General features: G+C 32.8%; 4 protein-coding genes and 1 pseudogene across 6 annotated transcripts in view; 3 read left to right on the plus strand and 2 right to left on the minus strand.

Annotated features, from left to right (window-relative positions):
* Positions 1-1,470, minus strand: part of LOC102598998 (probable receptor-like protein kinase At1g67000) — an 8,744-nt gene extending 7,274 nt beyond the window's left edge. For both annotated transcript variants that reach the window (XM_015314818.1, XM_006360406.2), the window contains exon 1: positions 703-1,470. In XM_015314818.1, the coding sequence (XP_015170304.1) occupies positions 703-1,426 (724 nt within the window). In that variant the 5' untranslated portion in view covers positions 1,427-1,470. The remainder of the gene's footprint in view (positions 1-702) is intronic.
* A 2,289-nt stretch (positions 1,471-3,759) lies between these two features.
* Positions 3,760-11,966, plus strand: LOC102590594 (chaperone protein dnaJ 15-like; annotated as a pseudogene). Its single transcript, XR_368347.2, has 11 exons — positions 3,760-4,363; positions 5,149-5,273; positions 7,443-7,525; positions 7,596-7,707; positions 7,788-7,892; positions 8,038-8,088; positions 10,387-10,476; positions 10,555-10,663; positions 10,782-10,930; positions 11,014-11,067; positions 11,345-11,966. The product of XR_368347.2 is annotated as a chaperone protein dnaJ 15-like (transcript).
* A 791-nt stretch (positions 11,967-12,757) lies between these two features.
* On the minus strand, positions 12,758-13,556 carry LOC102590943 (uncharacterized). The gene has a single exon (XM_006360384.2). It carries the CDS (start codon positions 13,478-13,480, stop codon positions 12,965-12,967), a length of 516 nt encoding a protein of 171 aa, XP_006360446.1. The 5' UTR covers positions 13,481-13,556; the 3' UTR covers positions 12,758-12,964.
* Positions 13,557-20,653: 7,097 nt separating this feature from the next.
* LOC102591290 (uncharacterized) lies at positions 20,654-22,065 on the plus strand. The gene is made up of 2 exons (XM_006360385.2): positions 20,654-21,657; positions 21,795-22,065. Exons 1-2 carry the CDS (start codon positions 20,953-20,955, stop codon positions 21,861-21,863), a joined length of 774 nt encoding a protein of 257 aa, XP_006360447.1. The 5' UTR covers positions 20,654-20,952; the 3' UTR covers positions 21,864-22,065.
* Positions 22,066-26,120: 4,055 nt separating this feature from the next.
* The window catches only part of LOC102591618 (uncharacterized), a 2,122-nt gene continuing 1,396 nt past the window's right edge, over positions 26,121-26,846 (plus strand). Inside the window, exon 1 of the mRNA XM_006360386.2 lies at positions 26,121-26,833. Coding sequence (XP_006360448.2) covers positions 26,450-26,833 — 384 coding nt within the window. The 5' untranslated portion in view covers positions 26,121-26,449. The remainder of the gene's footprint in view (positions 26,834-26,846) is intronic.

Genomic DNA, 26,846 nt, shown 5'->3' on the forward strand with positions numbered 1-26,846 from the left:
AGAAAATACCATCAATATTAAATTTCTTAAGTTTGTTATCTCCTGTATTCAGATTAGCAAACCAGAAATAATAAAAGATGAAAAGAAAAACACAAAGAACTATCCGAGTCCACAGAACCCACTGTGTGTCCTTAAGAAATTTAATCCCCTCAAGTACTCGAGGTTGCAGATTAATTCCTCCCAAGATAAAATGGATTAACCATTAAAGAAGTAACGGTACCTCAAAATTTCAATAATTTCAACGAACTCGAAATGACAACAACGAATCACACACACAGACACGATCGATCGATTTTGTTTTGTAAGAAATGTATGCAAGAGAAGGGAAGAATTCGATGCAGAAAAATGAGAGAAAGTCTCTCTATTTATAGCCAACAAAGGGTAAAGGTCACAACTCTTTGGAAAGAAGACAACCTTTCAGAAAGGTCACAACACTTTGAAAAAGACACAACCTTTCAACCGGTCACAACCCTTTAGAAATGACACAACCTTTCATACAGGTCACAACCCTTCGGCATAGTCACAACCCTTCAAGAGAGTCACAACACTTCATTTCCTGTTCACACCTTTAAAACCCAACGGTATTAAACAAGCATACTAGAGTCCAGTATGTTTGTTTTATAGGAGAAACCTTTTAAACTTTATTGCAGTGTAGGGAAGAATAACTAAGTTAATTAACTTCTCTTCAGAAGTAAAATTTACCTTTGGGATCAGTGCTGGAAGTGGAACAAATAAATCTATTGCTGCTATCGGTTAAACATCGACCTCCTCCATAGTAACATTTACTACAATCATCAGACAGGCTCCACTGAATTGAAAAATTCCCAGTTAACAGATCAAACAAGCTACTATTCGAAGCGTTTGACTGTGAAGTGTTCCATCTAATTGGCAATTGAATCGGTGAACAGCTGTCCGGAATATCTCCCTCTGGTGCATCTGAGGAACCTACCCGTCCTCTACTAGGATACTTGTAGTATATACTAAAGCCACTACATTTAGTATAATTCAGATATTCGCGAAAATAATTATCACTCATGCTTCTGTTGATATCTAAACTGTTGTTGCATCTAAACAAAGTAAGATTTCGTTCATTGATTCTAAACGAGATAGAAGGAGAACTTGGAAACAATATACTTCTATCGAAAGATCCACAACTGTTATTCGCCAATAATTCCTCAAGTCTATGGTCTAAAACTCGAAAACCATCGAAGTTTCGTTGTCCCAGAACACTATAAACATTTTCTCCGAAATGAATTGTTGGATTGGGAGTAACATCACAATCTATACTGTACAATCCACAATCAGGTTGTGAAGATACAGAAAAAGGAAAACTCACATTTCCAAGATTCCCACACTCGAATTCATCAACACAACTACTATTATTTTGAATTTGATTCTGCGCTACAACTGAACCAAACATCACCATTTGATACGAAATCAAGAAAATTGACAAAGAATTTAATGAAAACATACTAAATTGTATACTATAATATAAAATATAGTTTTTTCTGCATTTATGTATAGTTATATTTTTGTTGTGCACCACATATTTGTATGTATCCTCATCCGTTTAACACGTTAGTTGACTTGGAATTTTAACTCTTATGACTACTTTAAGAAAGAGTCAAGAAGGTGGGCTGAAACATTGAAAGACAACCCCGATTTTTGACTACTTATTTTTTCGTCCAATTGTCTATTTCATATTCGCTATTCAAAAGCATGACTTCACATTATTTTAAATCATTTAATGTTCGTTTCACTGAAAAAAATTATGTTGCTTAGGAATTTTTGAGTTTCAACTATTTGTCACTAATCGTGGTAGAATAAAACACAAGTGTCCTGTGATTTTGGTTTTTCAGGTTATAAATGCAGAAGTAATAATGTTTTATTACTATAATACTAGTATTTTATAGTGGCTTCAGAATTACACTATAAAATATTTTTTATTTGTAATTTTTTTTATGTTATGCTTGATGATTATGATATTTTTTTAATCAAAAAATAATATTTTTTATTGAAATGAATTTTTTACAACATTTTATTAATATAATGTTTGATTTCATAGGCACATTCAGATATTGAAAACAAACATTAATCATTCATTGTTCAGATTTGGAGACCACATCTTAATATTCAGATGTGTATTCAGATCTAGACACCTAACTCTTAATGCAAATCTTAATATTTAGACGTGCATTCAGATTTAGAGGTCTTAATCTTAATGAAAACAAATGAGGCCTAAATGTAGTTCACTAACCTTGCAGAAAAAATCAATGGCCAAACATGTAGAAATTTTATTATTGCAACACCAACATAAAATCAATGAAGAACTAATAAAAATTTTACTAGCCAAAAATTAAAGTACTACTCACCAACTCTTTTATGACCGTGGTGTCTGGCTAACTTACATGCATCTCGACTATTTCACTAGTAAATTTCATGAAAGTTTACTGCTATAGAAGTGTAAAAATTCATAGATAGTAACAAAATTCAAAGGACAAGAAACTATAAGAGTAATACCACAACTAATAGTAAAACTAATAGTATAGGAGAATAAGAGAAACAATGCTCTATCCAACTAACGTCTTATCCTAATTCGTGTCTCATAGCGACAAAAAAATTGACTTATCCTTGAATTATGTGAAACGAAATAAATTTGTCTTCGGCTAATAATTGACATTAAATGTGTCTTTTGCATTATTAGTTAGGGTTAATTTGTTCTTGAACTAAACAAAATTGTCCAAGTTTGCTTTTATTTTTAACCTATTTTAAAGAAAAGAACAAGGACAAATCTAACCATTTTGCATAATGTAAGGATAAATTTGATCCTTTCACATAGTTCAAGAGTAAATTTTGATCCTTCCTCTTAGTTGAGTTTTTAAATTTTTTGTGTTCCTTAAATCAAGAACATATTGATAACCGTTTCTCTACCTCTTCTAAGATAAAAGTTACCTTATAAGATAGAAATAAGATTTATGTATATTCTACTCTCTTCGAAGCCCACTTTTATGTAGAAATAATTCACAAACTAGAGAAAATAAGCTAAAATTAGTTATTTCATATGAGATTTAAGTACATTCTACTCTCTTCATAGCCCCTTTTTACGTACAAATAATTCACGAACTAGAGAAAATAAGCTAAAGTTAGCTATTTCATATATTCATTCGGGGAAGCGCTTTCTATCAAAGATTTTTTCATACTCTAAATTCGACATCACATATATAAACAAAAAGGAAGGGTGATGGCAGAACATCTTGCACCCTATTAAGGAAGAACATGAGTTTAAGGATTGCTTTCCAGACGAGGAAATAACTGTCACGAAAAATGAGCTGAAAGCCACTTGACTGTAAAGAGAGGAGGGCATGGAAATTTGACTATGATGGCACGACTAATCAAAATGGGTACGGAGTAGGGGCATTGTTGATTGCACCTGATAAATCTTATTTCAAAGAAATCTCTGGAGTTTTCCCTTATCCGAACGGATCCACCAAACGACAGGAATGATCAGAGAGGGGCCTCAACTGCTTCTAATTGGGAAGCCCGTTCCGACCGCTTTTGCTATTACCGAAGCTTTTAAGAAAAATACTTCTTTTAGAAGCTAGGAGATCTTTATTTTTAGACTTTTTTTTCCATACAGAGGAGCAGCCCATCCAATGCACCACATCCGTTTGTGATATATTTGTTCAAATTTGACCCTTCCATATTTGTATAAAATTCAATTTCTTTCCCAAAATACCCTTTTGGTAATTGATTTTTCGAATTCAGAAGCAAATCAAAACTCGTCTTTTAAGCTTTAGCGCTCTCCTTCTCTCTCTCTCTCTCTCTCTCACACACACACACACACTCTTCCTTTTGACATCCTGTAAATTTTCCTCAAAACCCTAATTTTCTCCCTTTCCCAACATCAATTATCAATTCAAAATCCTTTTGTTAGATCTCTTGGTCCATTTTCCAGCTATTTTTTCCATTTTTTGTTAGCATTAATCCCAAGAAGATGAAAAGACGATCCAATTCTTTGAATTCCGTGAAAAATCTTCATAATTCCCCTCTATTCCTTCTCAAACTTTGATGGGTTTGTGACTTTTCACAGAAAGATTGATTTTTTAATTGTTTTGTGTGTGTATAAGTTTCCTCTGCCTGTATATTTGCAGACAAGAAAGCTATTTGAGTGATACACTGCAAGTAATTTGAAAAAAAAAAAGGTTCTAGAATTAGGGGAGGAAGAAATTGTGCTTATGGCTGGTTCGAAAATGGAGGGGTCATCAGCTCCAGCTGTAAGGAGAGACCCATATGAGGTATTGTCTGTAGCAAGGGATTCATCTGATCAAGAGATTAAAAGTGCTTACAGAAAGCTTGCACTCAAGTAAGTCATCCTCATGTTACTCGAAAGAGTTTTGTTTTATGGTTATTGTGGTTGGTTTAATTGGGGTTGATCTGTTTGGACAAATTATTTGGTGTTGGAATGTTATAGACTCAATTTGAGCTGTGAAATGGACTTGAATGGATTGGAATGAGTCTGCAGGGGATTATAATAGTTTTGGACAGAGGCTAAGTTGATTGATTGATTGAAGTTATACTATCGCTGTCGTAATGTTTTATATATGTACTTAAGTGTGATTACGAGGTGTAGTTGATTGGTTAATTGAGTTATTGTTGTGAGAATTGTGCATTATGTTCTTACATGTGGTGTACATAAACCAAAATGTGGCGTGTTGCTTTGCTATGTATTTAGTTAGACGTATCAAGCATTTTGAGGATATGGTTAGCTTTAGCATGGAACTCGTTATTAGCTATCCAAGAATTGAAGCTAGTAGTTTGAAGGTTGAGGTGGTGTGAGAATTGAGTAGTAGATAGATGATAGCTATGCTTGTGTAATAGTTTGTTGAAGTTATTAGTGGAACCTGGAGTTTCTTACATGGAAAGTTTAATTGTGATGGAATGATAGGTTGGGTCATAGAGGGAAGAATGGGTTTTAAGGGTGAAGATGTAGGGAAGTTTGTTGATTTCTTGCCTGCCTCTATGCATTAGATAAGCTTTTGTTTGATAAAGGGGGGAATTTCTTGATTTGAGATAGTCTCTTATACATTAGTTATTTTAGAAGAAAAAATCTCTTATACAGTAGCCATACACAATCTAAATTATTGGCAGGTATCATCCTGACAAGAATGCTAACAATACCTGAAGCTTCAGAACTCTTCAAAGAGGTTGCATATTCCTATGGTGTTCTATCTGATCCAGAAAAAAGGAGGCAATATGATATGGCAGGTTTTGAGGTACTTTGTCCACATCCATTGTCAATTACATAATTTTCATGCAAAGTGGTTTTACTACTAGATTAATGACTTTAAGTAAATGTCTTTTTAATTATGTTTTGAGCTACTGTGTATTTATGGATTTTGTTAACTGTCTCAAACAAAAATGAAAATGGGTATCTGTTGTTCGATGTTTGACAGAAAACCTTGTGGGCCGTTCAAGAAATCAAATAAGATAAACACTAAATGTCCATTGTATCAAAATCATTTAATGAGAAGTCAAAATTACTAAGTTGCTTCCCTGTAATCTATAGACAAGTCCCAAGTACGTGCATTGCACGAATATTGCAATGACTTTAGAAATTTGGACCACATATTCTAATTTTTTTTGTTTAAACTATATACCTTACAATAGGAAATATGTTTGAACGTGATTTTATATAGCATTGTCCTATTGAGATTTAAATGTAGTTGCCGTAGTCAGTGTTCTTAAAGGCGAGCGCCTCTCGCCTTTGGCGACAAGGCGAGGCGAGGCGAGGGGTTTGCGCCTATTTCAGGCGAGGCGTGGCGAGATCAAAAAGGCGAGCCAAGGTGAGGGGTGACGTGGAATTGGCGATGTAATAGGCGTCGCCTTTTTTGTTTTTTTTTTTAAAGTCTGAATTTTAATAATTAAAAAGCTAAATAATCAAATTAGGGTTTTTTTTGGGTATTTTTTCAAACTTATGTCGCGACTGCTCCTTCTCATTTCGCGACTGGAGACTTGAAATCAATCCCTCGACTGGAATTAGAGTTCGCGACTGCTGCTGCTGCGATTGGAAACTTGAAGTCGACTGTCGTGACTGCTGCTGCTGCTCAGGGACTGCTTGAAGTCGACTGGAATCTCTCTTCTCTTCTTTTCTCGAATCAATCTCTCTTCTCTTCTTTTGCTCTGTTTTTAGTACTCTCTCAGTCCCTCTGTTTTTTATTGTGAAGACTGAAGTCTGATTTCTGAAGAAGAACTGAACTACTGAAGCCACTGCCCACTGCCCGCCTACATTTAAAAAAAAAAATCTTCTATAATTATTTCGGTTAATTGTAACTTTTGTGGGAGTACTTTTAATGGATATTTATATATGTTATGTTATTGCTATTGAAATTTTGGATATTTATATATGCAATTAAATATTTTTAATTTTTGGTATTAATTGGCGCCTCGATTCAAAAAGGCGAGCGCCTCGCCGCTCGCCTCGCCGCGTGGCGAGGCAGGCCCTTGTCGCCTTTTGTCGCCTCTCGCCGTCCAAAACACTGGCCGTAGTTGTATGTTATGGGATTACATTAGGAGTCTTTGATTTGTATCGTGTATGGATTAGGAAATCTTAAATGATCTATAAGCTCTCGGGATCCATGAGAAGTAGCTAAAGAACAAAATACAATTGAAGAAAAAAGTACCACTAATTAATCTTTTACCTTGTCAAAAACAAATCTTCTAATTGAATTAAGGCTTAGTCATTGTTAGTCTGTCACATTAAGTCTGGCGTTTGTCAGAAACTTTAGTTTGGTTAGAGATTTGTATGCCAGTATAGAGATAAACTTGAGATTTAGAGAACTTTTAGTATTAGAGAGCTCTTAGTTTTAGTTAACCCCAATAACTTTGGGATTGAGGTATAGTTATTGTATCATATTTTTTCATATAAAAGAAGTGGAGCAAATGTTTGGTCTAGACTTTTTGGAGCTGAACAAATCTTCTTTTTGTTCTGTCTGTTGGTGTGGGTGGGTTGGGGAGCTATAGGAAAACTCAGTGGAAGAATTTGAGAAGGTCAAAGATGGACTCAAGCTAATAATTTTGATGGCATTGGTTATCTTCCACTGCTATTATGAAATATTACAGTAGCTGGATTCCTGTGTTGGTGTTCTTTTTGCAATGATTTCTTTATGTATGCATGGATTTTAAAAGGTGGTTGCTCACACACTGAGACGCGTATACATGTACTCTCTCTAGTGGTACATGTATAGTTTCTTTTTTATGCCATTTTCAACTTTATCCAAATTGTCGTATTTAATTGTAATCAGGTATGATGGGCATGGTTTATGTATTAGACAGACTCCCAATTGACTAATACTTGTGGCAACTTTTAACTGATTATAGTTCCTAGATGCTCACGAGCATGTACTATTCGTCTTCCTCTGACATTTGATCTTGAAAATTCTAAGGCTATTGATGCTGAAGGAACAGATATGGAAATTGATTTGTCTAATCTTGGAACTGTCAACACAATGTTTGCAGCATTGTTCAGGTAATCATTGTACCAAACTTTGTTTTTCGAGTAAATTATTGGTGTTTGAATTTCCTTATCTCTCTTATAGCAAGTTGGGCGTTCCCATCAAAACGACTGTGTCTGCTAATGTTCTTGAAGAAGCTTTGAATGGAACTGTCACAATCCGCCCTCTTCCAATCGGGACATCACTTAGTGGAAAGGTAGCGTTTGATTTCCTCTTTCAATTAGCAGGATAAAACACATCAGCTGTATTAAGGTTTTTAGCTTGGTTTTGCTGCAGGTTGAAAAGCAAAGTGCCCATTTTTTCGGTGTAACGATTAGCAATGAACAAGCAGAGGCAGGGCTTGTAGTTAGAGTTACTTCAGCAGCTCAAAGCAAGTTTAAGGTACACTCCAGATCAATAGAATTTTTATGGTAGTTATTCGTCCTACTTTTATACTTCGTAAGCAATGCCGAGATATCTCATGTTTTTTGTGTTTTCTACCTTTCCATGACTTGAAATGTTAAAACTAAATTTTATATAATTTCAGCTACTGTATTTTGAACAAGATGCAAATGGAGGTTATGGCCTGGCTTTGCAGGTACCGCATTTTACAGTTTTTGGTTCCATTATGAATTCAAGATATTTTTAATTGATGTAGAGTTCTTAGTGATTTGAGGTGGCCAGGTAGTTGCTGATTCATCAAGCTTCTAATAAAAGCATTTATTTTGGTTTTGGAAATAAAACCAAATCAAGATATGTGTACTCTTCATTCCATACTCAATTTTGGGAGACATTTCGAGCATGTACAGACACAACTTTCTCTATGATTGTTGCTGGATTAGTAATCTATGCATTGAGGAAAGAAGCACCTATTCTTTTCTTAAAAGAAAAAAAAAAACAAATCAGAAAAGATGTTACAAATTCTCATAAAAAACAAATGAATTAGAAAACAACTCTCCTTAAATTGTAATGAAGTAATGTTCTTGAATTGCAACTTTAGGTCCTGTTTTGTTAAGCGCTTATCTTGATGTATCTCTATGGCTTTAATGAGATTTTCCTGGGATTTAAAGCTTAGTCTTGAGATATTTTTTGTTTTAAACTCTGGTTGAGAAATTAAAGCTTAGTCTTGGATTGCAATTTTTTTTGTTGTGACCAACATAACTTTTAACAACTACTACTAGGCCCTAGTTGCTTGCACTTATTAGGGGTTTGAATCTGAATGGTTTAGATTTCAGTCCATTAAGTGGTTTTTTGTTTTGTGTTTTAAAATATCTTAAATGGATTTAAATGGGTCTGGATGAATCAGATTTGTAATCAACTCTAACACCATGAAGATCTTAACTTTCACTTTTTTGTTAGCAAAAGTCATGCCCATATTTCTATATGTGAAGAACTTCACATCTCGACGAAATAAAAAAACCTTCATGTCTCTTGCATTTGCCGGAATCTTCTGAGGAACTGGCGACGTCAATTCTTGCTCTGGCAGCTATTTCTGGTGAAGTGGGCCACCGATGGAGATGTTCAATTGTTTGTTGTGGTTGAATTCGAATATATAGAACCAATCAAAGAGGGAGGAAGTAGTTGGGTCATCAGGTATACTGAGAAAGTATGGAGGAAAGCATCAGGGTGTTTCTGAAATGGGTTGGAGCTCCACTTTGTCATGGTGAAGTGGGATTAGGCATTTTCTGTCATAAAGGAGTCCTAGAAATGGTGAGGTTGGTTAATAGGTAGTAGGGACGATGGGAGGGAGTGAACAGGAGGGCTTTTCACGTAAGAGGAAGGATGAACTTGGATTGTTTGGTGGGGTGGATTTGAGGAAGAGATGCAGAGTATTTAGGATTCGTGGTGGAAGGGGGGTGGTTGGGTGATAACATGAAGATGAGAGATTTTGGAGAGATTTGTATTCTTTTGACATTTTAGGTTCTGTAAACTATAGTACAAATTAGCATTTTTGAGAATTAAAGGTTACTTATTAATAAATTTTATATATATATATATATATGTAAATATATAGTCTTAATTATTCAGTATTCAGTTTGGAGATAACATCTTAATATTTAGATGTGAATCCACTATCCAGATTCAGACAACATCTTAGTGTGTATCCAGATTCAGACATTTGAATCTTAATAAAAACAAATGACCCCTAAATCTCAACCAAACAAGTAGGGTTTGCTATATTGCTATACGAATTCTCACTGACCATATTTCTCAATTTAAATTCATCTCAGACCAATATATACGGAAAAAAAAAAAAGGAACCATGAACAAAGCTTACTTGGTTATCTAAGTTTCTAGCTATATGGCTCATGAGTCATCCTTATTTGCGGGCGTGGAAAGTTATGGTCAGGAGCCAGTGTAGTAGATGAGGCTGTATGTTTGTAAGATCTCAGTTCACTAAAGTATTGAATTGACAGTATGAATCAACTGCTTTGGAAAACTAGACCTCATTCTTGATGTTCGCTGATTTTGAAGCTCTTCACGGTCTGCAATCTGCATCAGCTGTGAGGCTTATATATTCGAGTGAACTCACTTGTGCAGAGCAGATACTGGACTTCTTATTCTTTATCTTCAGATATATAAGCTCAACATGCTCGTAACTAGATTAAATTTGCCTGCAAACCGTGTTTCTTTTTGTTACAGTTATCTTTCGAGTATTTCTTTTTGACTGTTAGTTCTGAACACACTGATTTGTGAGCAAGTGTATTGTATTTTAAATGGACATGTTGTGCCTGTCTAGTTTATTCTAACCAGGTAATTGACTGATCAATTTTTTCTTAATAAAAGTGTATTGTATTTTAAATGGACATGTTGTGCATGCCTAGTTTACTCTAACCAGGTAATTGACTTGATCAAAATTTTCTTAATGAACCTGATGAATTGTCATTGTATACAGGAAGATAGTGAGAAAACGGGTAAGGTAACGTCAGCAGGAATGTATTTCCTGCACTTTCAGGTGTACAGAATGGATTCAACTGTAAATGCGGTATGTGAATATCAACCAATTGGTCAAGTCCATTAATGCAGTGTAGTCAGAACTAATAAATAATTTGAAATATTGTAGTTAGCAATGGCTAAGGACCCTGAAGCTGCTTTCTTTAAGAAGCTGGAGGGCCTTCAACCTTGTGAGGTCTCAGAACTAAAAGCTGGCACTCACATATTCGCTGTTTATGGTTGGAGCTACTTATATTGCTGAATACTTGTTTTTTGTTGCTGCAAAACACCTTCTAATTCCCGATTGATTGTCCAATGCTAAATTCTGAAGGATGAATTTTGATCTGATTTCTGCAGGAGATAATTTCTTTAAGCCAGCTACTTATATAATTGAGGCTCTTTGTGCCAAGTCATATGAGGATACTACTGTTAAGCTCAAGGAAATCGAGGCTCAGATTTTGAGGAAGAGAAATGAGCTTCGGCAGTTTGAAATCGAATATAGAAAGGTTTGCTTCTGGACAATATTTATGATCGGTGATAGATTGTTTCAGATATGCTCATTGTACTACTTTCCATGTGATGTTAACAGGCATTGGCACACTTCCAGGAAGTAACCAACAGATACAGCCAAGAGAAGCTGTCTGTAAGTTTCTGCTGCTAGTCTCATGGTCTAAATATCATTTTCATAAATGTGCTCGTATTGAGATGTTATGTCCAACTCATGATTTTCATCTAGTTCCCGATTCCCCTCGAAGTTCTTCAAGTTTATTTCTCATGAAAAAATTAGTGACTCGGGAATAGTTAATTAGAATTTAGAGCCATCATTAATGCGTCTCTTGATTGTTTAGACGCTACCTTGCTTTGTTCCTTCAATTACCTGATTGTTCCTTTGCACTGATTAAATACTTCTGTTTGTAAAGGTCGATGAGATGCTGAAACAAAGAGACAGCATCCACTCTTCATTCACAGTTTCAAGGTCAATTGCTAATCTAAGCGGCAGTGGAAGCGGGCATTTCAGTAATGGAAGTAGCAGTAAAGTCCTTGGCGAAGATTATAAAACCGATAGTCCAGGGGAAGATGGAAGCTCAGACTCCAAAGACAAGTCATCAAAGAAAAGATGGTTCAACCTTAACCTTAAAGGATCCGATAAAAAGAACTGAAAAGTCGACGATTATCTATGTTCTATACTTGATCCCAAATCAAACGCCAAGGGGGCAGGTATTGCGCTGCCGGAACAAGTCCCTTCATATATTCTTTGTTCTATTTGTTAGTTTGTGCTTTTACCAGATGCATTTTGTCTTTAGGGAAGTGATGTTTGGAATATATATTTATAGGTGGTGTTTTTTGTGTTTGTATGCATGATTCTTGTGATGTACCATAAAACTAGGCTGATCTTCAGCTGTCAATCCATATAAGATTATAGAATTAAGAAGGTGTTGTAATTTTAGTCTATGGACATGTTCTTTTTTTGGTTGGCATTGTGAAGTTGTAATATTTCAATGGTGGGAATCTCAATTCTTACAAAAAAGAAAAATTAACTTTTGTGAACTTTTATGCCTCTGTTTTTATTTCTCGAGTGTGTACGATATGAACTTTATGCCTCTATTTTTAGTGTTGCATACAAATATACAAAATTATAAACATTATAACATGACATTAACTATTAAAGTTGCGGTGTGGAAGATCATGGGAAAGGTCATGTAGGTGTGAGTTAATTACTAAAATAATGATAAGAATTACACCTAAGAATTATGTACATTCAATTTACAACAAGATTATGTTACTTCTTGTCCGTTTCAATTCACAATTATATTTTTTCATGTTTATCTTTAGCATTAAATACTCTTTTTTCAAATCATTTTCAAGATTTAACACTAAACATCATTTAATATGGTTAGTTTGATAAAATACCTATATCAACAATTTATTTTCCTAATGGATATGTCAAATTAAAATGTGACAAATAGAAGTGAACGAATGGAATAGTTCCGTACTAATTTTAACATACAAAATAACTCTCATTCTAACCAGCAATCAAACGACCCATTAACTACATTATTCTACAATCATGTTCTTCAAATATTTTTGTACTAACTATAAAATGAGAAAGTAATCCATTTCAATTTACATAATTTGAAACAACCAGCTAACAAACTTGTTAAACAGCAACAACATTACAAAAATAAATATAAATAAATAAACAGCAATATCTCCACAGCCATTAAAACCAATGTGGAGAAAAATAAATCAAATATAATATCATCACAAACCAACCTAAACCCAAACACCAAAAATTAAATTTTAAAAAAATTAAAATTTAAAACCATCAAAAAGATAAAATAAAATTTTAAAAAAGAAATAGAAAAAGGAAAACTCATTCTCTTGTGCTTCTTGAGCTAGCGAGCCGCTTAAAGGTTTGACAGAATTTAATAGCTTTACGTTTTGATTGAAAAATCATTTAGAAACCCAATAACCTTTTTTCCTTAGAATTTAAAGCTCCTAAATTTAAAATTCTAATTCCGACTTTGGTTCTGCTCTCATCAATTCTCAATCATTGCATTAAACTTCTCCAAAAATGATTCTTGTCTTTGCAATTTAATTTCTTCATAAAACCTTTCAATAAACTTCTCAGCTCTCTCATCAACCGAATCATCGTCATCGTTATCATCATCATCGTCGCCATGAAAATCTGTAAATTCTTCCATGGAACCTAATCTCTCCAACTCCAACACTGGGTACCTTCTCTTTTTTTCTTCTTCTTCGCCTTTCGCCATTCCCAAACATCTCGAAATAAAGAAAACAGAGCATATATCTCTGTAACTCCTCTGTTTTCTGAATGATTTTTTTCTGTTATAGTAATGAATCAATGGTGTATTTGAAGGAGAAAATTGGTATTCTTGAATATACCCATAATTGTAATGCTTAAGAAGACTAAATTTCTTCATTTTCTTCGCATTTTTCAGAGAAATTATGGGTTTTCTCATTTTTGCTAAGAAAATTGACATGTTTAGAAGATTTGAAACTTTCTGAAAAACAGGGGAACTTTTTTTAGGCATTTTTTTTTACTTTCTAAGTTCAAAATGTGAGAGAAACTTGAGATGAAAGCTCACTCAAGTGACTCTCACTTTTGAATTTGAAGAATGTTTCTTGTTTTGGAATTTATTTGTAGTGTTCTCTTGGGTACTGTGTAGAGCAATTTATTGGTGAAAAAAGGTGTTTTTATTTTCAAAGAGGTGAATGACAAAAATGGTCCCTTATATTTGAGGTTCGGTTTAAAATAGTCCCTTAAGTATATACTAAATAATTTCAATCCTTTATGTTTTAATGTTTTTACTCTCTATCAAATATATTGAAGGTATGTTTGATTTGACGAAAATTGGGAGGAACTCGAGATTCAATTTTTATTTACTTTTCACGTTTTCAAATCATCATAAATCATCTTCAGTGGCAGAGAATTTACTATTAATGAGATTCGAACACATAAACACTTTAAAGTTTGTGTGTCTTTGCTCTTTTAAGGCGCCTAAAATTACTGGGCTACATCATATTGTCGTGTCAAGGATGTCCAAAATATGTTATTTAACCACTTTATTTATTATTTTACTTATTATACGATATAATTTTTGGATGAAAGGTGTCCAATTGGACACTCTGACATGAGTGTAGTTACGCCACTAATCATTATCATTTGAAAATAGATGATTAATCATTTACTTTTCACCTTTCATGAATAGCTAAAAAGGCATTACCCTTAAACATAAAGGACTAATTTTGTCAAGTTTTTTTTTTAAGAATGTGGAAAGCTAGGCTGGAAAAAGGTTTGTGGTCGGTGTCAATTTGGATTTTATTATAGTGAAGTAGCCGTTAAAGAGCGGGTTCTCTCTGAGTTCCACTTTATTTTAAAAATGGGCTTTACGCGATATCAATTCAGATTAATCGCGTTCCACAGACATAAGACAAATATAATAAAAAAATAAAAGAAATTTTGATTCATTAGAATATATTTGGATCAAGTTAAAAAAAATTAATTTATTTTTCATGATTCTGATTTTAAATCAAGTGATTAAGAATATTTTTTATTTTACTTTAATGCAATACTATAAAAATACTTAAAAACTAATTTGTCTTTAAAATACTTAAAATAAATCAATTCAAATGGACTCATAGTTGCTATAATTTCGATTTTCAAATCTAGACTAATAAGAGTTATGGCGGAAATGATAGAATCTCTTTGCTCTTAACCGAATTTTGGAGTTTGAACGTAATGAAAAATATTTGTTACTAGAGAACACTTTTTTTCTCGGACCTTACGCGGTAGTAGCGGAGTTATGATTTCACTAATGAAAATTTTCACTGAGAGGGTTTGAAATCTGAAAAAGTAGACACACGGACTAACCGAAAGAGATTCAAATCTACAATATATACATAAAGTTTATTATTTTTTATCAATATAAAGGATTCGAATGAACCTCCTGACCACAAGGTGGCTCCGCCCAGAAAAGGAGGGAAAGATTTCCAAATCTGGAACAGAAAAATAGAATTTAAAATTAAAAGAAATTTCGATTTCCAAATCGGCAGCAGAAACAATAGAATATAAAATTAAAAGAAATTTCGATTCCTTTCTGATATTATTAATTGGTTATGTTTAGTACATGGAACAGAACAATTAAATACAGTTGTTTTACCTTCTAATCAAAGTTTTCTATTGCATTATTCTGCAAGAGATTCGTTTCAGATCCCAAATAAAATTACAATTTAATTATTTTTTCCTTGAATAATATTTTTCTAAAAAAGTTATGACTTTATTAATAATGAATATTAGTCATTTTAATTAGAACTGTCAATATGAATCAACGTAATTTAGTTGGGCTTAGCTTATAGAGATTTTGATATTTAACGATTTGAGTTGGGTCGGCCTAGGTTGTGGGTCGGGCCAACACACCTTTTCTAAAATAAAAATTATTTTTGATAAGAAAATGCTAACATAAATATTTTAGTAATGTTGGTCACATAGAGAATTTTTGTATTGGATTGTTGGTTAATACGATATCAAAATCATTACTATCATTAACGGTGTTAACTATGACTATCACCAACTATTACTATTGTCAACCACTACTGTCAATCGTTGTTATATTTGTCACCTTTATCATTGTAATTATATTCACTACCACCATCACCATTATCGACCAACATTAGCGTCACCAACCGCCAGACACAACCACCAACCACCTCTTTCTTTACAATCACATTGATAACCAGTTGCCAACCACTACAGTTAGTAGCTATAATATCTATCACCTCCATCATTATAATATATTCACGGCCACCATCAAACGTCATCATCCCCGCCACCTCCACCATTACTATCAATTATCTATCACCATTCGATCAATCCCTACTACCTACTACCTGCACCATCATAACTAGCACTGGTGCTAACTGCTAACTATCACCCAACACATCGCCAAACACCTTACATATTCTTCAACTAGCCACCACCATCAGTATCGCCAACAACCAGAGGCAGAATCAAGATTAGGAGTTTGGGGATTCACAAGCTAATATACATATATATATTTATTTAATTTTTCAATACAAATACAAGATCTATGGAAAAGCTAGTGGGTTCGTCTGAACCCACAAACCCCCACCTAACTTCGCCTCTACCAACAACTAACATCAATTAACTTCACCATCACAACTATCAACCGTCACCGTAACGCTAGTCGCTACGACACCAATTAAATTATACAAACAAATATCTAAGAATATATATTTAATTTAGTAAAGGCTAGCTATATATAGGGATTAGGTTTTTTCTAACTTTCTTTATCTTCAAACATTCTAAACTTTATAAGTCGTTTTCATTTGGGTAAGCAGTCCGTTGAAAAAATCGTTTCTAAAGAAATAATCACCTCATCATTAAACAATGATTAAATAATTTATTTTTAATACATACTATTTTTTACCTTTCTGAATTTGTGGTCAATTTTATATAATATACTTTTCCTTCGAGGGAAATTAAATCTTTTATCCACCAAACGTTTTACCAAATGTATATAATAATGGACATTACTTTTGTGTTTGACCATTTAATTAGAAATTGAGTATATTTTATTTTATTATATTAATGCACACTACTTTTGTGTTTGATCAATATTGTTTCTAAATATGTCTATCTCATGCACTATAGGATCGTAACTTGTGTCATTAATTTTTTTAAAATATATTAAAATCACAATTCTACCCTTGATATCTAGAAAGAAAAATTCTTCATCTTCTTCAGAATTTTGTGAAGAGTAAATTATTTTTCACCGCAAAATTATGATATTATTTTTAAATAAATCAATAAAGAAAGTATGTCTGATAAATCAAAATAAAAGAGTAATATTTATAATTGGTAATAACTTGCTTTGAAAATCGACGTCAAATCCCTAAGCTATAAGATCAACTTAGCAAGTTCTTATGAGATCTTGGCTTTTTAAAGAATCACATTTTCTATATCGTGACATTTTTAGCTTGAAAAACTACCAAATGACTTTTTGTTATTCTTTTAATAGTTTTAGCGATTCAAAGGTACGAGATGTATGTTGTTGGGGGAGAGGAAAGGGCACGGTTCCCTAGATTCCAACTAATTTCAGATCGAGATATACTGATAAGTAGATATTTATTTACCTATATATGACTTGTTTTTCATAACGTATGTAGTACATGTGATTGGACATATAAACTAATTAAATTACACTTTATTTTCGTAAAAAACTTTCCACATTTATATCTAATTCAATTCAATTTTTGAAACATTTATATCTAATTCATTTCAATTTTTGAAACGTGTGGTACTTTATTTGAGTTATTCAAACATAAGGTATAAAGAATATAAGCTAAGGAAATAAATTGAGGCAGTTTAGTTATAATTAAAATGAGATAGAAAAGTCATCCAAAAGCTTAAGGGTTTGACTATTAACAAATTTTTTTAACAGTTTCAAACAAAACACAAGTTAAAATTATATAATGGAGAGTAATGTAGCGTTCTCTAACAAAGACGACTTTGTACTCAGGGGGATTACTTGAACCCGAATTTCTAGTTAAGGATAAATGAGTACTTACCACTCCACCACAATCCTTATTGTTATCATATTTAGTCTTGAACCAACATCTAAATGCTATAATATCAGAAGATTCTTATCAAAATCGATCTTGATCATCTATACTATATAAACTATTAATTTAAAATTTGAGTGACTTTATTGATACAAAACTAACTTACAGTGATTTTACTAATAATTTTACTTGAAAAACTAAGCTGATTTTTTTTTGTCATGTATTGCCCTGAACCAACACAAAATAATACAATACCAAAAGATTCATATCAAAATAATCCGACCCGATAATCAAAATCGATTTTGAGCATCTACAATATATAAATATTGATATTAAAATTTAAGCAACTTTAGTGATATAAAACTAACTATAAATATTTTAATATCTTAAATCGCACTAGGCAAGCCTTATGCGACATGCTCGACTCAGAAGGCATTGAGAGGGGATCGATCCCGAGTCATCCATGTGGATAATCACCCTCCAAACCAACTGAGTCATCCCGAAGAACTACCTCTATCTTATGGTGTTCATATTATGAAATATGTTGGATCTTAGAGACCCAATTTGCTCTCATATTTATTTTAAATTTGTATTCACTAATCCCATATTTTAAATTGCCATGTGATTTGATCGATTATATAAATACAATTGCTTATTTCAATTTTAAGTAATTTAATTTAGAAAATGATAAATCCTCTTTCATGTCTTACACTTGACTATTTTCTATTTTAACGTATGTTACAATAATATTAATTTTTTTATCCCTTAATTATTATTTTTTTATAATTAAGTAACTTTTCATTAATCACTGAAGTGATCAGACCAACACTATCTGCTCAGTCACACTCATTTATCTCTTAAATATAAACTACAAACGACAAAACTGATTAAACTAATATGTATTACAAAATCTCCATAACTAATATTTACACTAAGCAAAACTTTAATATAGCCTTCTTTTAATCCAAATAGTATGGATTAATACAGCATATATTAATTTGAGTAATTTACACCGGTGACTCCTTCCTTTGGTATTTGGTATGCATTCATCTATCAAATATTAAGGACGAATATAGTATGATAGATATCAAATATTATATTGAAATCGATATTCTTGATTTTATAGTTTCGATATTATAATATTTGTTATACATTCTTAAAAAATTTGAAATACTGAGTATCCAATTGAATTATATATAGTTACATATAAATTCATACTACTAGCAAATAAATAAAATGATATTAGTTCAAAAATATAATTATTTAGACATTTGAACTTTGACTATTCTATTTATCTTAATTGAAATATCTTTTTGAAATGATTGATTAGTCGAAGGGAATTGCTTAGACTTTCTTCTCAATAATTATATATGTGCAAGGCTACATACGATATAATTGAGAAATCCCAACTTCCAGATATTAAAGAATCATTTTCTCAATATTTCAAGGACCAAAATGAATTTCTTGTAATGATTTGTGGATTGAAAATACAAATTTCAGAAAACAAAATAAAAAAAATAAAATTGGGCGTATTGCCTAGTGGTATTACAATTTGGCAAAAAAAAAAGATTACATATTTGCCCAACAAAATAAAAGATTTGAATTTGACGCAAATTATTTGTTTCCTTTTTGAACTAGCTAGTGATAGTCTTAAAAATATTATCTACTATAATAACAAAACATAATCGACCCTTGATTTGCCACATGTTCCAACAAGTGGTCTCAAACTCTTATAGGAGTATAAGACTCTTAGGAGTCGTTTGGTGTGAGGGATAATACCAAATAGTCCCGGGATTAAATTATAGTACCGCTTATTTTGTTGTTTGGTTGGCAAGTTCGGAATAACTTATCCCGTGATTAATAATTAGTACCGGGATAAGTTATCCCTAACCTAGGGTGGTATAGTAGTCCCAGGATAACTTATCCTGGGATAAAATAGGTAAATGACAAAAATGTCTCTTTCAACCCTTTTGTTATATCACTTTTTACATTAATGAAGGGCATTTTGTAAACAAATAAATTGTTCTTAAAATTTTTGAATACAACAAACCAAACACTCAATAAAAATAATCCCAACACAACTTATCCCATCATAACTCATTTTCAAACCAAACGACCCCTTAATAAAACGCCGAGAGAAAGGTTGAAAATACTCCTAAACTTAGCGAGAATTTAGTAATCGGTAGGATGACAATGGGGAGGGGCGGGGCGGGGCGAGGCGGGTTTAAGATTGTGCGGGGTGGGAGGGATGCGTGATGGGTTGAAGTGAGTTTTAAAACGGATATATGCAATTTTATGTGAGTTCAACTTAATTTTAACTTTTTACATGTTATAAGAGTGATAGCAAGATAGTAAATGAAAATGTTCAATAAAAAATAATAGGAAAAAGGTACAAGTACCCCCCAAACTATGACCGAAATCTCAGAGACACATTTTAACTAAACTAAGGTCCTATTATCCCTATAAACCCTTTTTTTTTGGTAATTTTGTGCACCTTTTTGGCTTACGTGGCATCCAAATATCTCCCCCACGCCTCAATTGCGTGGAGTCACGAAATGTGCCACGTAAGACAAAAGGTGTACAAATTACAAAAAAATAAGTTTAGGGATAATAGGACCTTAGTTTAGTTAAGGTGTGTCTCTGAGATTTCAATTATAGCCTAGGAGGTACTTATGCCTTTTTCCAAAATAATATAATTTCTTACATGTTTTCCAATTGACCTCTAAAATATAAATTTCAAGTCACTATCTATTCAATTAATACAACTTAATGAAAAAATAAACTTTTTTTTAATGAATTTTATTTAGCATCAAACTTAACTAGAAAAAAAAGAAAATATAAAACAAATTATGCGGGGTGGGGTAAATTAAAAAAATTGCGGGTTAAGCTCAATCCGTCCCGCACCGCGCCATTGTCATCCCTGATAATCGGGGTGTATTTAAGTTCAGTTTGTCAACTAAATAAATATTTTTAAGGCTGTCAATAGTTCGAAGGTAAAACTAATAATTTTAGTAGAATTAAAAAATAAAAATAAAAAAAGGACAGAAACGACGTCGTAATATGGGTAACCCTCGAAATATAAATTGCAGACGTCACTCCACCGTGCACTTTAGCACCTACAATTTTTCAGAACCTGAACGTTAAAATCGCCTCTTCTCTCTCTACCTCTCTCCCGTTTGGCCGATATATATATATATATTTACATTCCCGGCGATTTCACGTAAACTCAGCTAAACACAACACACAAAGAAGAAAAAAGTTCAAATCTTGAATTTTTTTTCGAAGAATATGAACCCCATTTGCTTTAATATTGAGCAGAGTACAGAATTATAAGGAAAAGAAACAAAGATTTGATTTTTAGCTTGTGGGTGTTGTGATTTTGATGGTTTTAAACTGATATTGAAGATTTGGAAGTGTTTATATGGCGATGGGACCTGAAAGATCGAAACCTTTACATAATTTTTCTTTACCATGTGGGCTGAAGTGGGGTAATCAGAAGTTCTTAAGGTGCGTTAAGGAAGATTCCGATGAAGAAATGTCAAGGTCGGAATTGATCGGACGGCGGAGGGAAACAGGGGTGGTGGAACGGCACCGGACGAAATTCAGATCGGTGAACGGAGATAGTGGTGAGGGAATTGAAGCTGTGAGAGAGAAACTGATGATTGATCTTCAAACAGAAGCTGATAAGATGAAAGACGCGATTTTACGGGAAGGATTAGATTCTCCGGCACCGGTGCCGGCGACGACGAATGTGAAAGTAGATGTATCTGATGCAGCCGCCGTCGGCGACTTATCCAGGCCATGGAGCTTGAGGACTCGGCGTGCGGCTTGTAACGAGCCGAACGGGGTCCTCGCCGGCGCCGGAGCTGGTGGAAGTGGTGGATCGAAGGAAATGAACGGTTTGCCGCCATTAAAGACGGAGAATAACAAATCTTCAAGATTTCGAAGTGAATTTTCCGGTGGAGTGACCGCCGGAGCTTCTTGTAGCGGCGAGAAGAGACAGAGGGTGAAATATTCCGTTCCCCTTTCACGAAAAGAGATCGAAGAAGATTTCATGGCGATGATCGGACATAGACCCCCTCGTAGACCCAGAAAACGAGCTAAATTGGTTCAAAAAAATTTGGACGTAAGTTTTGATTTATGATAAATTTCTTAAATTCATATAGTCGATCACAACTCATTTTGAATTAAATGTATGATTGTACAACAATTCACCTGTGAAATTATATTGAATATGTTATTTGATTGATCGTACTTTTGCAGACGCTATTTCCGGGATTATGGTTGACGGAAATTACAGCTGACTTATACAAAGTGCCTGAAGATCAGTAGATTTGAAGAAAAGATCATTTTTTTGTGATATCAATGGTAAATTTTATTATGATGGAACAACTATAGTTTGGAAATTTGATGAAATTATTGAATTTCTTGTATAACAGAAAAGGGTGTAAAAAAAAATGCAATTTTGTTATTTATTCTTATCTTTTGTGTTTATGCTCATTGGTTTAAGTTTATAACATAGTTGTTGATGTTATTGGATTGCACTGAATTAATTGTTCAAAGTTACATTTTGATTTTTATTTTATATTTGTCAAGTAAGTTGGCTGCTTTTGCTTTCTTCTTTTCTTGATAACAAAGACAATTTCTCTGGGCATTGTCTTTCTGAAAGTGCAGTGTGTAGTGTTCTTTATGTTTGCCTATATTTCTCCTATATGGGATGTAGCTGAGTTGAGCCAGATAGGATCGAGGAGTTCATCTGAGTCTTTTCGTAGAAAATTACACTGTTTATATATATAGTTAAAAGTAATAGATATTTGAATTTTATTTGACTTCTCTATGTATTTACTTTTTATATTTTGAATCCTTGCTGAAAATTTTAGCCCGACACGGTGTTAGAGCATGTCATATTCAAAGGACTCGTGTTCGAGATGTGGGTATGAAGAATTCTTGATAGAGAACATTTTCCTTCATATGGGTCCTATGGTGCACAAACTTCAATACAAATATCAACTATTGAATAAAAATAATAATAATTTAAAACCCTTAGCTAGGAATTGGGTGCTTACCATCCGAGCATAGTGTCTTGCAATTTCTTTAGATAACTCATTGTAACATGTTCAACATCAATTCTCGACTCCCTTGTTTTCATATGAATGATTCTCTTATTATTCCATTTGTTTCATTTTATATAAATACACATATTTGAGCAGGCACTAAACTTAATTAATTAAAATAAAATTTTGATATAACCAACAAATATAGATAAATTATCTGTTTAGACAAGTGAGCTTTTTAATCACCTCTATTTATAAATATAATATAACTATAATAAATTTTGGGTTTCGATACGAAGAAAAATATCTTCCTAAAAAAAAGATCCGCATGGTTTTCTTTCATTTCTCTACTCTTTATATGTAATGAATTTTGGGTGTGTTCGGTATGAAGGAAAAACATTTTTTTTTAAAATAATTGAAATTATCTTTTAATGTTCAATAAGTAATTAAAAAAAAATTATTATCCCAAAAATATTTAAATATAATGTAGCCATCGATATTGTCTAGGCACATTGGACATGTTGACGGTTCTAATCAAATTTTAAAAATCTATATGAGTTAGCCCGAATGAAGTGGATCAATCTTTGTTGACAACTCTAAGGGGTCATTTGGTTTGAATTCAAGTTATGATGGGATTAATTATGATGAGATTATTTTTTATTGAGTGTTTGGTTTGTTGTATTCAAAATAGTAAATTTTAAGAACAATTTATTTGTTTACAAAAATATCCTTCATGAATGTAAAAAGTGATGTAACAAAAAGGTTGAAAGAGACATTTTTGTCATGTGCTTATTTTATCCCGAATAAGTTATCCCGAGATTACTATACCACCCAAAGGGTGAGATAACTTATCTCGGTACTAATTATTAATCCCGGGATAGGTTATCCTGAACTTGCCAACCAAACAACAAATTAAGTGGTACTATAATTTAATCCCAAAACTATTTGGTATTATTCTTCACACCAAACGACCCATAATAGAATACATCCTTTATATATTAAATGAACCCCAATAAATGATGCATTTAAGGGTAAAATAGGCAATGGTAATTTAATTAGTTTTAAAAGTAAGAAAGATACAAAAAGAATACTATCTTTGAAATATCAATATTACTCATTAGTCATTGCTCTATTCTAAGATCCAGTAATACACATACCTTGAGGTTGGTGTAATTTTAGATCAAGTCCCTGCAATTATAAACTTTATACGAAGTGTAATCTGGTAATAAACGATTTTTTTTTTTTACTATAGTCTATTAAATTTCATTAAATTTTAAGTATTGGACGTATAACATGCGAGCTTTTGAGCTTCAAATTCAAATATGAAATTGTTGGTGCGTATTACCTAGTTTCTAAAGATAATATTTTTTTCTGAATGGATTGGTCGGGTATATATTTATGAGTTGATCTAATAACAATATGAATCAATAAATTATTATCACTTATTTCATCGAAATCACATCCATGTCATCTTATAATTTTCTTAAAAAGAGAAGCGACTTTGTATAACAATTGGGGTGATTTAATGCCTTTAAAAAATAGGCATACGCTTTAAGTCCCAAAATTTGAAGGACTCAATTTTTTAGTAATAATAAAATTATTATAAGTTTTTTTAAACAAAAAAAGAATATACTATATTTTTTTAATTTATTCATCTTTTTTAGTTTGTTTCAAAACATTAAAAAATATTTATTTTTTTGGATCAATTTTTAAATTTAACTTTCACATGATAAGTTTAAGACCACAAGATTAAAAAATATTTTGGAAGAAATAATTTTTTTTATTAAAAAGAAAGAAATAACTTTGAATCTCAGAAATTTAAAAATAATTAAAAGTTAAGCCTCTGATTTATTTTTAATTAGGTCACTAATTAGTTTGAGCCGTCATTGTATAACAAGCGAACTTTTTATCCTCAATTTTTAATATGTGATTGCTAGTGCATAGCTACATATAACCTAAATTCTATCGGTAAATTTTTGACCAATAATCTGAATATATATATATTAAGTTTCATCCAAATCGTAAGAATACAAAGTTGAACGATGACTTTGTGTTTGCAGATGACTTGATGTTGTCTTGCAAAGGAGATATAAAGTCTATCACAAAATTGATGGAGGTCCTAAATCATTTCACTAGAAAGCGAGAAATTGAAAGAGTATAAATTATGTGTATACATGATTTGTATATGAAAAAAATTGTACACAACAAAAAGTTGTATATGAAAAGCAATCAAGATATATGGATGCATATACGCACGTGATACACTAGTTGTACATGAGAAAGATGAAATGGCTCGTATTGTTTGTTTGACTATGAGACTTATTTAAGAGTGTAAGTTATAACGATCTATTAAAAAGACCGTAGAGGGTACATGAAGCTAGGCTAATGTAAAATTTAGTCATGTTGCCTAGAGATAGATTTATTGTCTGGCTCACCAATAAATAAAAAACTGTTAATTTAAAAGAGGATGATCAGACTTAATATACAAACATATGATGACATTTGCTACTTGTGTGAGGACAATAAAGTTGAATCTTCACTACACCTATTTTTCGAATGTAGTTCGGTAACCAGTCTGAAGGACAAATTGAGAATCTGAATCAGCATCAGGGGATACAATAGAATGAGGCGCCCAATGTTTAAGATGGATCAAAGATAGACATTTAAAATAGTTCAAAAAAGAATTGACAACTACAATATCGGGTGTTAGGATATACCACACATACAAAGCGAGAAATTGAAAGTAGTTGAGAGACAATTACATATACAAAGATGTCTTTACATAGATTAAGAAGAAAATTATTGAAAAAGTAGATTATTTTAAAATAATCTAAGAAAGTAAGTAGATGTAGATACTTGAATCAGTAGTTTTGTAACTAGTGATTCTATTTTGTTCGAGGCTATGGAATTAGAGCGCATGAAATGACTTAAATATATATCTGGAGTGCTCGTTGGATATAATTGTTTGGTTATTATGGTAATTCTTCACTGCTTACCAAAAGAAAAATTCAAATATGTGACCGTTAGTGCATTACCTAAATTCTACGGTCAATATGTTTTATGAATGAATCGGATCATTACAAATCGAGTCTAGTAACAAGGTAAATCAATTAATCAATACATCTCCTTAATTGAAATTACATATATGCCCTCTTATATAACTCCGTCAAAGAAGAGAAATAACTTGGTATAACAACGAGCTCTTTACCGTCAAATCCAAACATGTGACCGTTTAGTGCATATTACCTAAATCTTAATAGAAAATAATTTCCTTAAATTTAAGCATGTGACCATTAGAGACCACGAGTTTGAACCCGGAAAATAGATTTCAAAAATGAACCTCGTGATACACAAACATTTTATTTCAAATATTTATTTTCTACATAATAATAAACTATACTAGTCACAAAAATTCACAACAATTCATAAAAAAAATATTTAAAAAATAATAATTTGGTGAGAAATAAGATATTATTAGATAAAAACGAAATATATTTTGAGGAACCCTCAATCCACCGTGCACTGTAGCACCTACTCTGTTCTGAACCCAAACGTTAAAACCGCCCCTTCTCTCTCTGGCTACCTCATATATATATATATACACTCTATACGTAAACTAATCCAACATAAATGTAAAGAAAAATGGCAAAAAACATTGAAAGATTAACAATTCTATGAAACCCCTTTTTCAGTTCTTCTTCTCTCAAGTTTTTCTTCACAAAATCTTGAAATTAAAGTGAAAAAGGAAGGGGAACTTTGAGTCATTTTCTGGTCTGTTTGGTTAGCGAGGGTAGAAATTTTGGGATTTTGGGCTTGTGGGTGTGTGTAATTGGAATAAGTTTAGACATTTGGATTGAGTGTTTGATGACTATGGGACCAGAAAGATCGAAACCTCTGCACAATTTCACCTTACCTTATGGGTTGAAGTGGGGGAACCAGAGGCATTTGAGGTGTGCGAAGGTGGAATCCAATGGAGAAATCTCTTCTGTTCATCGGAGGTCAAATGGGTCTGAGTCGATCGGACGCAGGATGGAGACGGAGAGGGAAATGGTGGACCGGCGTGGATCAAACGATCGGTTTACCCGGAAATTCAGGTCGCCGGGAAAAGAGGATGATGGTGAGGGAATCGGAGCTGTGAGAGAGAAGCTGATGTTTGATCTCTTAACAGAAGCTGATAAGATGAAAGAAACAATCTTCAAAGAAGGTATGGATGAACAACCCAAGAAGTTTCCATCGCCGGCGCCGGCGCCGGCGACAACTA

This window comes from Solanum tuberosum, unplaced genomic scaffold, assembly GCF_000226075.1.
Source record: "Solanum tuberosum cultivar DM 1-3 516 R44 unplaced genomic scaffold, SolTub_3.0 scf00322, whole genome shotgun sequence".
NCBI classification, from domain to species: Eukaryota; Viridiplantae; Streptophyta; class Magnoliopsida; order Solanales; family Solanaceae; genus Solanum; species Solanum tuberosum.